The sequence below is a fragment of the Acanthopagrus latus genome, chromosome 8, assembly GCF_904848185.1.
Source record: "Acanthopagrus latus isolate v.2019 chromosome 8, fAcaLat1.1, whole genome shotgun sequence".
Lineage (NCBI taxonomy): Eukaryota > Metazoa > Chordata > Actinopteri > Spariformes > Sparidae > Acanthopagrus > Acanthopagrus latus.
Genome location: NC_051046.1, coordinates 13288143 through 13301420, shown reverse-complemented (window position 1 = coordinate 13301420; position 13278 = coordinate 13288143). Strand labels below are relative to the sequence as shown.

Below are 13278 nucleotides of genomic sequence, written 5' to 3'. Positions count from 1 at the left end.
CCCCGGCGTCTGTGTTTGGCTGTACTTGGCAGGTCAACTTTGTTGTCTCTTAGGGTTTATGAAGGACCCACAGTCAAATACTGTACACACCACTGAGATCCCGTTAAATGTGCCTGTTGCCCTGAAACTTGGGGTTTCCAAGTTTTCACTGTCAATCAAACATTATAACTCAAACAAAGCTTTGCTAAATCAAAGTAAACCTAGAAGGTGATTTATATGCTAAAGAACACTCACTTTCAAACAGCATACCAGTGATCACAAGTACCGTTTGAGAGCTTAGTAGATTGAGCTCTTACCATCTTATTCTATAAGAGCCTTAAAGTCTACCAGTGCTTTACTTTTCCACCCTTGAAGTGTACTCAACCATAGAATGTGCAGTCTAACAAAGTTTGACAGGAATGAAAACATGCTCTGACCTTGAAGGCATATTTTCTGTTAATGTGATCATCCACAGACAGCATGGATATATGAAAGCTCGGTAGGAGGATGCTGCCAAGAATCCCCTCCTCTTTTTCATCTGCAGAGAAAAAACAAAACAAAACAATGCATTAGAAGCTATTTTTGTAAGTCAACTTTAAGTTTATCATGATACCACACTAAACTTTTTGGAACACAAAGGAAGGTCAGACAAACCATGTGGACTGTGACATAAACCTAAAAGAGGAGTGTGTTGGTCAGATCAGCAGAGTCCAATCAGCAGAAAAGATGAGCATTGATTCAATGTCCGATGCTGCTAGGCTGCTCTAATCCTCATTAAGTTCGCAGACAGGGCTCAACATTGACAATGGAGCACTCTCCACAGGGGGGATTAGATTGAGTCCCGAGTTTTAAGCAGAGAATTGCTTAACCTCCTAATTTGATGTAAGCAATCTGTGCTGCTTACCCAAAACAGTGTAGGAAAACAAAATATATCAGGGAGGTCACTGCTGCAGCCCCATATGTGCATCTTCTCTTTCTGTTTGGTGTGTGTGTGTGTTGACTGTAGATGTTATGTGAAAGCATTGCTTGGATATGGTTATATTGTGATGTGACATATACGTTGTGCTCTCCTGGTTTTAAAGGCTGTATTTAAGTCATGTAATTTAACTCTACTATATATATATATATATATATATATATATATATATATATATATATATATATATATGAGAGAGAGAGAGAGAGAGAGAGAGAGAGAGAGAGAGAGAGAGAGAGAGAGAAAGAGAGAGAGAGAGAGAGAGAGAGAGAGAGAGAGAGAGAGAGAGAGAGAGAGAGAGAGAGAGAGAGAGAGAGAGAACAACTGGTCAGCAATTGGCACTTTAGAAAGGTGAACTGTTTGCCCTGGAGCTGATGTTCAGGGATCTGGCTTGGATTCTGACGTCTGCAGGATTGATCTAGTCGCCAGCATCAGCTAAACCTGCTGCCCACTGGCCCCACATTTATTAATTCATCAAGTCTCTGCCTCTCTCCCTCTTTCTGACACACACACACACGCACACACACACAGAATTCAGCTGATCGGCACAGGCTAACATTGTGGGAGATCCTAAGCGCACATAATAGTCTGATAACTACAGCAGACAGCAGTTGTGTATAGTTGAGGGGCAGCACAGTTCATGACCTCTCTGCCCACTCTCTGCTGATGGATGGATTCTCAACATAACCGTCTGGATAAAGCCTTTGGGTCTGCTGCTGTCTGTGGCTTTTGTCAGTCAGTGGGCGGAAAGAAGGCAACAGGACTGGCAGACACTAGAAATAACACAGACTAGATGTCATCCTGATCAGCACAAATGATGACTGTATCCGCATCAAGTAAGCAGGGGGCATCGGGATATGTGGACGTGTGCCAGGAAAGACTTATATTTTCTCTGTCGCTGCAGCCTAACAGTAGACCTATTCTACATTTACCATACGACCTCAATGATTCACAGTATTCATTTCATTTTTTTTTTCTTTAAATAGGAAATATCTCAAATGTTCTCTGGAAACAGCTGTGTCAATATTTGATATGAACATAAGTCCTGCCTGAGAGAGGCTGACATGGCCAATCAACAGCATCTTATAAAACAGATAACATATAACACTTGCAAATATTTCCCTACTAAAATAAGGAGAGAGTGATTTCAAAAATTGAGCGGAAAATGTTTTAAACTGGATTAGGCGACCATATCCATAATAAAACATGGCTCAGATTAGGACCGATGATGAATGAGGTTCTATGGTCAATCTAAACAAAATTGCAGCTTCAAATTCAGTCAACATTTTTAGCACTTGGTTATGAAAGCATGGGTTGCCTTTATTACATTTCAGAACCATATAAATAATACTCATATTCAGAAGGATGATGGAAGTGATAATACACGTGGTCCCTCTAATGTGGAATTAAAAGAGGATCTTTAAGTAGCTGCAACTTAAATTGTGTTTACAGCAACTGAAACCACAACAACTCTGGAAACTTACTTATAACTTCAGATTACTAATTTGCTGCTTTGCTTCCCATTCAACACGATCACTGTGCCAGAGCCTTGCTTGACTTTGCCTGAGGGGGGGCAGAATCATCTCTCCAATAGCATATCAGATGACAGGAGAGCCATTTCAATTAATACGTCTCCCCTGTTGTTCCTGAGAGGCTGCCTGCCACAGCGACTTGGGTCCAGACATATTAACACTCGCCGGGCCACAGCTTGTGGCTCTGAAGGTCATGGCAGCACTTTGAAGTGCTAATCGAAAACTGCTATTGTTGTGGTCAGTGCTAGACTAATAAAAAAACATGTTGGTGGACTCACCTCTGTAGTAGAAGAGGCACAGGTCAGACAGCACAAACCACCTCTTCTTCCACAACTTCATCCCTGTACTGTCCTGAAAAGTAACATGTTTAAGTAGAGAGGTACAGATTAAAAATAACGCTTTTCTTTAATAACACTGTGATGATTTTGAATTGATAATTAATTTTAACTAAAAAGAATTCTGACAGCTGGTTCTACCTTCTAACAAGGTTTGATAGCAAGGAGTATAATGCCATTGATATCAAGTGGTGTTGTTTCAGCATGTTTCATCAGCGAGCAAGAGTTTTGGTAGTTGCCAGCAGTAATAAAAGGCAAATACGTCTAAGTTCCACATTATGCGCTCCAGCACACTATACTGCCCTAACATTAGCTAGCTAGTGTTAGTGATATTAACATTAGCCACTGATGGCAATGTTTATTTTAGCTTGCTAGTGTTTACAAGGTCTACATTAGCTAGTGTTGGCAGCATTAACGTAAGCTAGCATAAGCAACATAAAGAATTGGCAACCACACCAACGTTTTCACCGCATGAAGTGCTAATTTTATGACACACATATTACCAGCAATTTATTTGGTTCAGAGAAAGCATTTGATCTCTGGTTTGGAATAAAGAAAATAAAGACAGGGCTCCACAGTGTATAATTTCAAAAAAATAAACAGCCTTCACTTTAAAAAGTATGCTGTTCAACCGGCAACAAAAATAAACCCCTTTGCTTAAGTTGCTATTTGGTATCAAAGTTATGTGATCAAAGGGGGTTTCAGGCTGCTGCTTAAAAAGGATGGAGGGTGAGGAAAAGGACACTTACCCCCCCATTTGCTTTATTGGATAACTTGACAAAAATGGGGGGGGGGGCAGCATAACAACTCTATCATTATGGTCAAGCAGCAGGTCTACAGTCTACTTTTAATGGAAATTCACTTCCATGAACCAGCATGTTTAACACATCAGTACCAAAAAGTCACAATGCCGGGTGCCACAACGGAGGCACATAAAAAATCAAACAAAGATTCAGACTTCTTGTGTGCATTGATTCTGCACCTTCCCTCTATTCAATGACAGTCTTAACCACTCATTTTACAAGGTGTTCATGAATAAACTTTATCAAAAGTTCTGTCAGATCTCCCCCTGTTCGGGCGGGAACAGAAAAACGAGGCTTTCACCATCACATCAATCACTGTGGCATTTTGCTCTCCCATTGGATCAACTGAAGGGCTGCAGCTTTTACTCAGCCAAGGACCTCAATAGCTTCCAGGTTTCAATGAGGCGGGGAAATAAAAGTGCAAATCCAGCTTTTATTCCTTGTAGCAGATTTGTGAGTCTTTTGCTTGATCTACGTCACCCTGATTGAGGTCCCCAAAGAAATAGCAGCTGGCAGCTGTACTAAAGGAAGCCATCATGTGTTCACAAAGCTGTGCCGGGAGGCTGCAATCAAAACTAAATGAGTCTCCCACTTAAGGAGCATGAGAGAGTCCTGTCTGGCCAAGAGCTGCCTCAAGCACCCCCTTTTCACCCTCCTGTAAGTAACCAGGGAGCTGTGATGAGGGATTGGTATTTAAACAGTGCTTGCACTGGATGACTGGCTGAGCAGAAACACTGGACAAAGAAATGCCCAGATCCTGTGAGGCTTCAAAAAGCTGCCTTTGTGCTCATCTTAAGCTTGCTGCAAATCTTACAGAGAGAGGGAGACCTTCACCTTGTTCTGTGTGTAACAAGGAGGAAAACTGAATAAAAATAAAGTTTACATTCACAAGATGACCTCCTGTGCTATGCTTAACTCATACACTCATTCCAAATGTCCTCTCTAAATGTCAGTTACATTAAAAAAAATACATTTTTAAAAAAAAAAAGACAAATACACAATGAAGTTATAAGAATATATGTATAACATACATAACAATTTGCAGATAAGTAAACGAAATAAGTTTGTACCATAAGCTATCTCCTGATGCTGTGTGATAAATAGAGCACTGAATAAGCTTTCTAATTGGTTTTGATATTTTCTTTTTAAAAAGGACCAGTGTAGAGGATTTAGTATCATCAAGCTTTGTGGTTGCAGCTTGCAACCAAATGATCACCTCTCATCTCACCCTCCCCTACAGTGGCCACTAAAAAGGCAAAAGGCCCTCTCTAGAAGCAGTGTGGTTTGTCCATTCTGGGCTACTGTAGACACAACATGGAGTCTACAATCCCTCTGGGCATATGAATTTCTCATTTTAAGGTAACAATAACAAAACGGTTCTAGTTTTGGGTGATTATAAAGTAATGAAACCATGAATATTATATTTTGGTCCATAAATTTCCATAATCCTACACACTGGCACTTTATGCTAATGAAGTAAGGATTTCATTGCTGTGTGTGCACTATGAATGGACTAAATTCAGTTTAACAACAGCCTAAAGCCATGCTAGCAGCTCTGTGAAACAGCACCCCTGTGCCAGAGTTCATGGTAGTGTATCCAATAGTTAAAGAAACATTATGGACGGAATCGTTATTTTGTGCAATTTGGCGCCACCAGACACCATTTATCCCATTACAAGACACTGTACCATCAAAAATGATGTTGAAGCTGCATTTTTAAGGTAAAAAAGTAATACGATTCTGCTTTATTGAGACATTACAGTCTTGACAGACAGCCCATTACATCTATAAGCATAGTTAAAATGTATGCCAAATTATCCACTCTGCCTCTCTGTACAACATGTGCTTTATCAGTCATATCATTTTACTAACCTGTTTATAAAGCCAGTTTCTCTTGATTACCGGGGCACTGGGATTCCTCCTAATGGAGTTGGATCTCTTTCCAAAGTTATGAATTTTTTTGGAAGGTCTTGAGGGCTAGAAATACAGGAGAGAAATGAGTAAACAGCAAAGTGAGCTAAATCCACAAAAAAAAAAAAAAAACTTTTTCTGGACTTTTCTCAAATTCTTTAAGGCATTAAAATATGACATGCTGATAATCCTTCAAGTGTGTCACTCACTCTTCCTGCTGGGCTGCTGCTGGGGTTTGCAGCATAGTCCGAGCTGCCTGTGTAGTTTGAGGCCTCACTCATGGTGCTTAGCGGCCGGTCCTTTTTATCATTCGTTGGCACTTTGGGGGCAGATCTAAACAAACAACACAGAGCATATAAGATCACCGGTCAGAAATATAGAGATCCGGTTTATGTCCAATGGCCTCAATAAAAACGAAGTAAATAGGACGAAGCAGACTTTATTGTCTGTTCCCTGAACATTTGTCTGAAGTTCAAACTATCTATATAATGAGATCTCAACATGGGCCTATGAATCAAGCCAATTACTCCCACTATGCCACTGCAGATACATTCCCAGTCCTGTCACAGCTTTAAATGGTCTGTAGAAGTCTGCCTAGCACAGTGAAGTGCAGCAGGGAGTCAGGTCAGGATCCCTCTAAACAGTTTTCAAAAGAAAAAAGTTTAAACTGAAGTTCAATACATTTGTCATAGGACAGAACACCTTGCAAAAAAAGTTGTTTCTGGCCCATGGACATGTCCTACATTCTTTAGGAAGTGAACAACGTTGTGGTCTAGAGAAAAAAAAAGAGAAACAAGAGTAGAGCAGAAATACTGCAGCAGTGAAACAAGTGTTTTCTCCCTGATGTCCTGGTTTCAGGTCATAGAATAAGGACAGAAACTAACAACCCTGCACTGCGACTTCCATCCCACATGCCGATTTGATCAATGATCTAACAGTCATAGATGTAAGATTATATGGTGCATGGTTCAGCAGAAAACAGACACGGTTGATAGTCAGTTTATTCTGTATCCATTTTATCTATTCCTCCTTTAATCAATCTTTCAATCTATCCCTCTGTAAGACACCAAGGCAAGATTAGGAACACTTCAAAAAAGAAAACTCATTTTCAAACAGTTTAACAGTTGAGACTCCATGCTGTTAAACTCAAGGTGCACAAACACGAAAAGGGACCACAAGGGATAACATCAGCTCGGCTCACAACAGCAGGCAACACACACAGGATTTTCATTCCCTTGCAGATACTGATATGACCTGCAGACCCTTCAAAACAATGACGAGACAAAACAACGACAATCACAGACTGATCTTGTCTTACCTGTATTTAGAGGAGTAGTTAAATGCTTTGTTAAAAGGACCATCTAACTTTTACGCACTTGAGGTCTTATAAATGCAAGTTCAATAAAAGATTTACTTACATGAAAGAGATTTTTTCCAATTATTAGAGTTCACTTCACTGCCTGTCTTAATTGACTATATATAATATATAAGCCGGTGACACATCCCCAGAGACACCATCAAGCAACTCATTGGGTCGGCAAGTGGGTGACTAATGCTCTCTCAAGCTGAAAAGCACACAATTTTCAAGTCTGAAATAGCTGCTTGTGCAGAGTGATGAGTGGCCAGTGAGATTTGCCGTTTTCTCCATCTAATGAGCTCACTCCGGAAAACGAAGCTGTGAGGAGGTTCAGCACTTCCAGTAACGGGCGAAATCCTAAGTGAACCATAATCAATGGTGTGTCGACATGCAAGCAAGACACAAAGCTTGGGAGGTGTGGAGAAAGTGAACCGGCCTTGTTCTTAGAGGGAAAATTGCTCTGTTTGGTCAACCAGCCATTTCCAGGCTCTGACCTGCAGTGTGTCTGTGTGGGCCGAGGCTGTGGTGAGATTACTTTTTCGCCTGACAATGAATCAGCATGCAGTGAAATCGAAAAGTAGTGAGCACTAATACAAAGTGGTTGTTAATACTGAAGAAATGCAAAATAAACAAAGATGTTGATGACGTGAATTAATCACATCACATTAATTGACATGTCATTGAGTTGTGGCTTATTTATCAACAATGTCAAGTAGTATTAGTTGAAGCCCTGATGAGAATTTATAAGACATTTCTTCATTCCAAACCATTCCCAATCTGGGCATCTCCAGTATTTATTTCTTAAACACGATGCACACATGCAATGGCGACCACCAAATGCTTCACGGTTAGATTTCAAAATGACACTCTGGTCAAACTGGTTTCCTCTGAAATGTTTGCATGAAATTCCACATGGACTGTGTCACTGCCTCTACCAACAACATGCTGTGTCTGTCTGCTTTAAATTACTATTGTTGAGGATGGTGCCAGCTCACTGCGGATATGGATATATGACTACCATGTACAGTATAGACACAGTAATAGTTGTAGCAAAATAACAGGGCTAAACAATAACAATCTTTGTACGTAACATAGCTCTGTGCCAACAGCAAAGTCAATAAATCTCAAATCAAATCATGAAGGGGCCAACAAGTAGTCAATCTTGTAAAATGTTATCTGGTAAAATGTTGACTCAGTTATAGTTTAGTTTAGGTACAAATGACACAGTGCAGGTTTACCAAGCCCACATTCTTTTTTTAAATAAAGTGCCATCTAACTGCAAAGTAACAATATGGACAGGCTGCATGTCTATCAAAGAGGCAACACATAGTCAGGCAGACATGCACACTTAATGTGAAACCCAGGTGGCTCCCACGTAGCCTATTTGCTTTTGGTCAGCAAAAGAAATGAAGAACATGGCAACATCACACTTGGAGGCCCACAGGTGCCAAATTTAAAGAAATTCTCTGTCACATTTGTTGGGGTCTGTACCTGACAAACATGTTTTCATGTGGAGAACATAGATTTGTAGGCTGGGACATCTCTGTTTTGTCACAGTTAAAAAGTAAAAAATGTAAATATATACAAATAAAAGCCTTCAGAGCTACAAAGTTCAGCTAGAAAAAAAATCCTTCCACAAATTAGGACTAAACAACATGTATTAAAGTGCCACATCACTGTCTGCTCCTGCATGGATTTCTGTGTGCCTGTGAGGGTCTGTGTGTGCAAAAAGAGTGATGAGGGATTATACTGCCAGTGAAGCTTGGCTCTCTAAGCACACTGGGGGGAAACACTGAACTGAGTGGCTGAGGGTGCATTTTAAAATGACCACACAGCATTTCTAAAGAAATAAGGCTGCTTTCAAACACTTTTGTCTGCTGGTGAACCTGACCTTTATCTTTTTTTTTTTAAAACAAACAAAAGATTAGAAGACAAGGCAAGCATACACAGACCAAGATATCAGTGTATACATTCATCACACAGTCCACAGATGCAACGTAGCAGAGAGCTGGGTGATAAGCTAAAAGTGTACTGACAACAATACAACATATCACATAACACGTTGAAGTGTGATGATTTTCAAGAGTTGCCCCCTCAAAACACTACAACAGTATGTCAAATTCTCACCTTTTCTCTAAATTAGCAAATGCATTGAACATGAGAGCTAATCTACGGCAGCTGGTATATTCAAAACATAATTATTAAGTAGATTATTATTTCTAATAGGGGTGTCACAATTTTGTGATTTTGAATCAAAAATCTATTTGAGGGAACTTTCCATTTTGATCATCAAACTCAAAGGCATTATTGTGGAAGATGTTTCAGAGATCCTTTATTGATTTCCTTGGGAAGAGGTCTTACTCTGGGTAGGTCTGAGAAACCAAACTTTGTGACAAACTGAATTTCTATCTGTTGTGGTTTCTTGTTGAATCACTGAAGGCCGGCCTGTTTTTTTTTTTTTTATTGAATTCCGGATTATTTGTCTTTGGAGAATATCATTTGAACTTGCCCAGCTCTAATCTTAACAAAGCCATAAGGATAAAGTCAAACTGTTGTTGTCAAGTACCACTATCTTTATAAAGAAACATTAAAAATGAAAATAACACTTAACAGGCCATAACAACAATGATCTGTTGATCTTTACAAATCCAAATGCATTTGTCTAATAATCAAATCATGACTTTAAAGTCAAAAGTGATATCAAATCATGGATTTGGACAATCATGACACCCCTAATTTCTACAATTATATTAATTTTCATTCAGATTTATGATAATTTTACTGAAATGTACTGTCAGTTTATAGGTATCAAGTAAAACTGTAAAATCATCATGCCATTGATTTTTGGTCCCATCCCCCAGCTCTAGCACAACAAAGGAACAGTCAGGACTCTTACCTGCGTACATGTAGTCTGTACATCCATAAGGGACAGAGCATGAAGGGGTGTTCACAAAGTCAAGGATTTTTACAGTTTGTCTAAACAAACTGGATAGATAACTGAGGTCTGTATCACAAAGTACACCCTGTAACCAAACATGAGTGCAGATTTAATGCTTCCGAAGAAATCAGTAAACCGCTAACACAGTGGACTAAATGGCAGTGACACAAAAGATTTGTTCAGAGGCTTAGTTTTCATCAACGATGTAGAGCTTGACCTTCAGCTTAGGAAAAGTGAGTAATGATCTCCCTGCGGTTAGTTGTTCATGAAGGTTTAGAGGAACACAACAAATGCTTCAGACAGTGAAGTAAGTAAAGTGCACCTTACAGGACACTGGAATGCATAACATGTCTCCAGGCAAAACACCCACAGTGTGTTGGTCGTGTGCAACAATAAGGATTATTAACAGACAGACATGTTCAAGTGCTTTACATATCAAACAAATGTGGAGAACACACAGTTAACCATTTTTACCAACGAGTAGATTACCTGCTAAACGTTGGATGACACAATTTTCCACAATTCACACTACAAAACAGAGGAAAGACACATTTGTTCATAATGAAATCTCAAATGTTTTGACAAATGAGAGGTTCAAGTTGAAGACAAGCTGCATATAGGCTACATATTTTATGGAGTGAATCTATCAATTTAACTGTATTTTAGACAGTCTGAACCCTGAATGCTAATATTCCACTTCTAATAAACCAGAATAGAGGCTATTGAAAGAGATTTACACCCTGACTTCCTATTATCTTAGTGTGGTGGTGTGGAGTAGTAGTTTAACTACAAATCGTTTTCACATTAAAAACATTTTATGGAATACTTCTTGTTTCACGTTACAAAGCATGGACTACAAAAAAGAAAATGACAATTACTTTCTTTCTGCTTCGCTTGTAATGGTCAGCGCTGATTAGTATCCCAAACCAGGATTTAGGAGTGGATGATGTTGATAGAATCTGCTAAATCAGTACATGTCATTTTTGCTAGCCACGACAGCATCTGCTGGTAACGTTTTAACCCTTACCGTCTGTATGTGTGCATGCAGCATCATGGCAAAATGATCTTTGAGACACCTAATGTAGTGGGAACTATCACAGAAGCAGTTTTGTTGACGTAATACAATTACTACCATGGAAGATGCAGTCCTGAAGCTCTGCAGGTGTGCAGTTGAGATAAATATGAAGGCTGAATGTGAAGTAGGGTGTGGTCCAACTCCAGTGTAGTGAGAAGTTATACATCACAATGTTGAACTATGAACATGTTGACTGTAGTATACTGTATTGCCAATATATCATGAGAAAATAGTATGTTTTCTGGAATAATGTGTACAAAAAGGAATCTTGCAAATTAAACACCTTATAGAGATATTCTGTTAGATAAAAACACACACACCAAACATCGATATTGCCTTTAAAGGTTTAATACGTCCAGTGATATTAAAAGGCAGACCATTATATAAACTACATGGTAAATAAATATACTATGTAGTGTTGTATCACCCAACCCAGGGGTCAGTTCATGTTTGGTAAACATGTTTTGCACATGAGTTATACATAAATACTTCCTGTCAGTTCAAACCTGATAATGTGGAATGCTAAAAATAGGCACACAAGTACAGTAATGACAGCAGAGTGCATGGCTGACATTCACTGAGGTGGGTCTGAGCCAGCGTAGCTATTTAGTTCAAGTTCAAGTGACAGTGTATATCCATTTGTATATGTCAATCTGTAGACAATGTTAAAGCAGGTCAGAGGAGGCTTATGTTCAAGTAATAGCTTAAATGTGTTGCTTAATAGTAATAAAAATGTTCTTGCCATGCATTTATTCATCTGTGGGTTGAATCTGCTCTTTCAAAAACTTCAGACTGAACCTTGAATTGTGACATTTGTAACAAGGACCAGGAACTGATTCATCTGCTCTAGAAGTGTTCATAGTCAAAGGACTTGAGTCATTAGTCATCTTCATATGCTTCAAGTTTTGATGCAAATAAAAACAGCATTCTTACTATTCAAAAGTAATGCTCATCAACACTATATGGTACAGCTACAGCATATCTGCCTGTCTTTTGGCCTGTTATGTGTTGCCTCTTCACTGGAGGCTGCCCCACCCTCTCATGACCACAAAATTCATCACAGTTGTGTAAATAAGTTTCACACATCATGGAAGATCTTTGTGCCCTTCCTTGGATACAACCGCAGTCTCAGACGAGAAAAAAGTCTTTGTCTATCCTCTATCTAAACTATCTACCACTCTAATATTTTCTTATTAGCTTGTTTGTTCCTATATGTGCCTTAAGGTGAGTTGAGTTTATGCTCTATTGACATTATACAAGACTAATGTGAAAACTTACAATGCCAAATTTAAACTAAATTTTGTGTTTTGGATTTACTTAAAGTGCAGAGCAGATTAAGCAGCGATTTTCAGCCCGGCCTCTTTATCCCCATGGCAGCTTAAATCCGTCTTTGCCTTTTATTACTTGTCCAGGGTAAAGATTTCCCCCCTTATTACTTTAGCTCAAACAGAGCCAACTGTTGGATGAAATGCACTGTAATAAACTTAAAAATAACAATGGGCCAAGCAGTTCACTTTGATCTCACCTTCTCCGATCCTGACCTCTAGTACATCTGATGTAGATTCTATTTGTAGATTATCTTAAATCCATAAAGTAATAATTGCTTAATCAGTTGTCATCTTGCAGGGGCATGTTGCGCCTCTCAGCGCAAATAACAGCAGAGATGTGAGAGTAACACAGTGAGGGGAGGAATGTGTCAAGAGAGTGCAGCATGACCGTTCTGGCACAGCAAGCTTCTTCACAACCATTTTCTGATTATTCTGTCTCTGTTGAACAAAACACAGCTAAATTAAAACCAGCATTTTAATTTCTAAGCCACATATTTAGAAAAAGAAGAGACTGGTGCCCATGATGGGCCATCAGGGAACATCAGGGGATGCATCCTCCACTAGTTATTGGCCATTTCTCCCCATATGGGAGTGAAATTTCATGTCTTGAAGCAGAACTTATTTCAATTAGTGTTCATTGCTCAATCAAATAATTGACACCAGTTGTGCTGACATGTCTTTTTGGAGAATCTGCTATGACAGGGGATTTTCTGAGGGGAGTGAGAAACTGAGTGGAGCTGAAACATGTCGAGCAGCATTAAGCTAAGAAGGCTCGGGTGGAAGATGAAAGTTGAGGCTAGTGTCATGGTGTGGGTTATGAAGCAAACAGTCTAGTGCATGTATATTTAGGAAACTTTCAGATTGGGACAGGGAAATAAAAGTGAGAATCTGTGAAGGAGGGTAAAGTTTTAGCATCTGCCCTAGTTTTTCTGTGTTGGACATCCTGCAAATCACTGGTGCCTGACTTTGCTCACACCTCACTTATGTTTTTACACCAATAGTATGGTGTGCGGGCAGGCAAATAGGATATTGACTTGAGATAGT

The 13278-nt window shown here is 39.4% G+C and overlaps 1 protein-coding gene across 12 annotated transcripts in view; it reads right to left on the bottom strand.

Moving 5' to 3' along the window:
* The window catches only part of LOC119024272 (pleckstrin homology domain-containing family A member 5-like), an 85641-nt gene that overhangs the window by 24726 nt on the left and 47637 nt on the right, over positions 1–13278 (bottom strand). For all 12 annotated transcript variants that reach the window (XM_037106863.1, XM_037106867.1, XM_037106864.1 and 9 more), the window contains exons 5-8: positions 5746–5869; positions 5498–5602; positions 2766–2838; positions 417–517 (exon numbers count right to left, since the gene is read on the bottom strand). In XM_037106863.1, coding sequence (XP_036962758.1) covers positions 417–517; positions 2766–2838; positions 5498–5602; positions 5746–5869 — 403 coding nt within the window. The remainder of the gene's footprint in view (positions 1–416; positions 518–2765; positions 2839–5497; positions 5603–5745; positions 5870–13278) is intronic.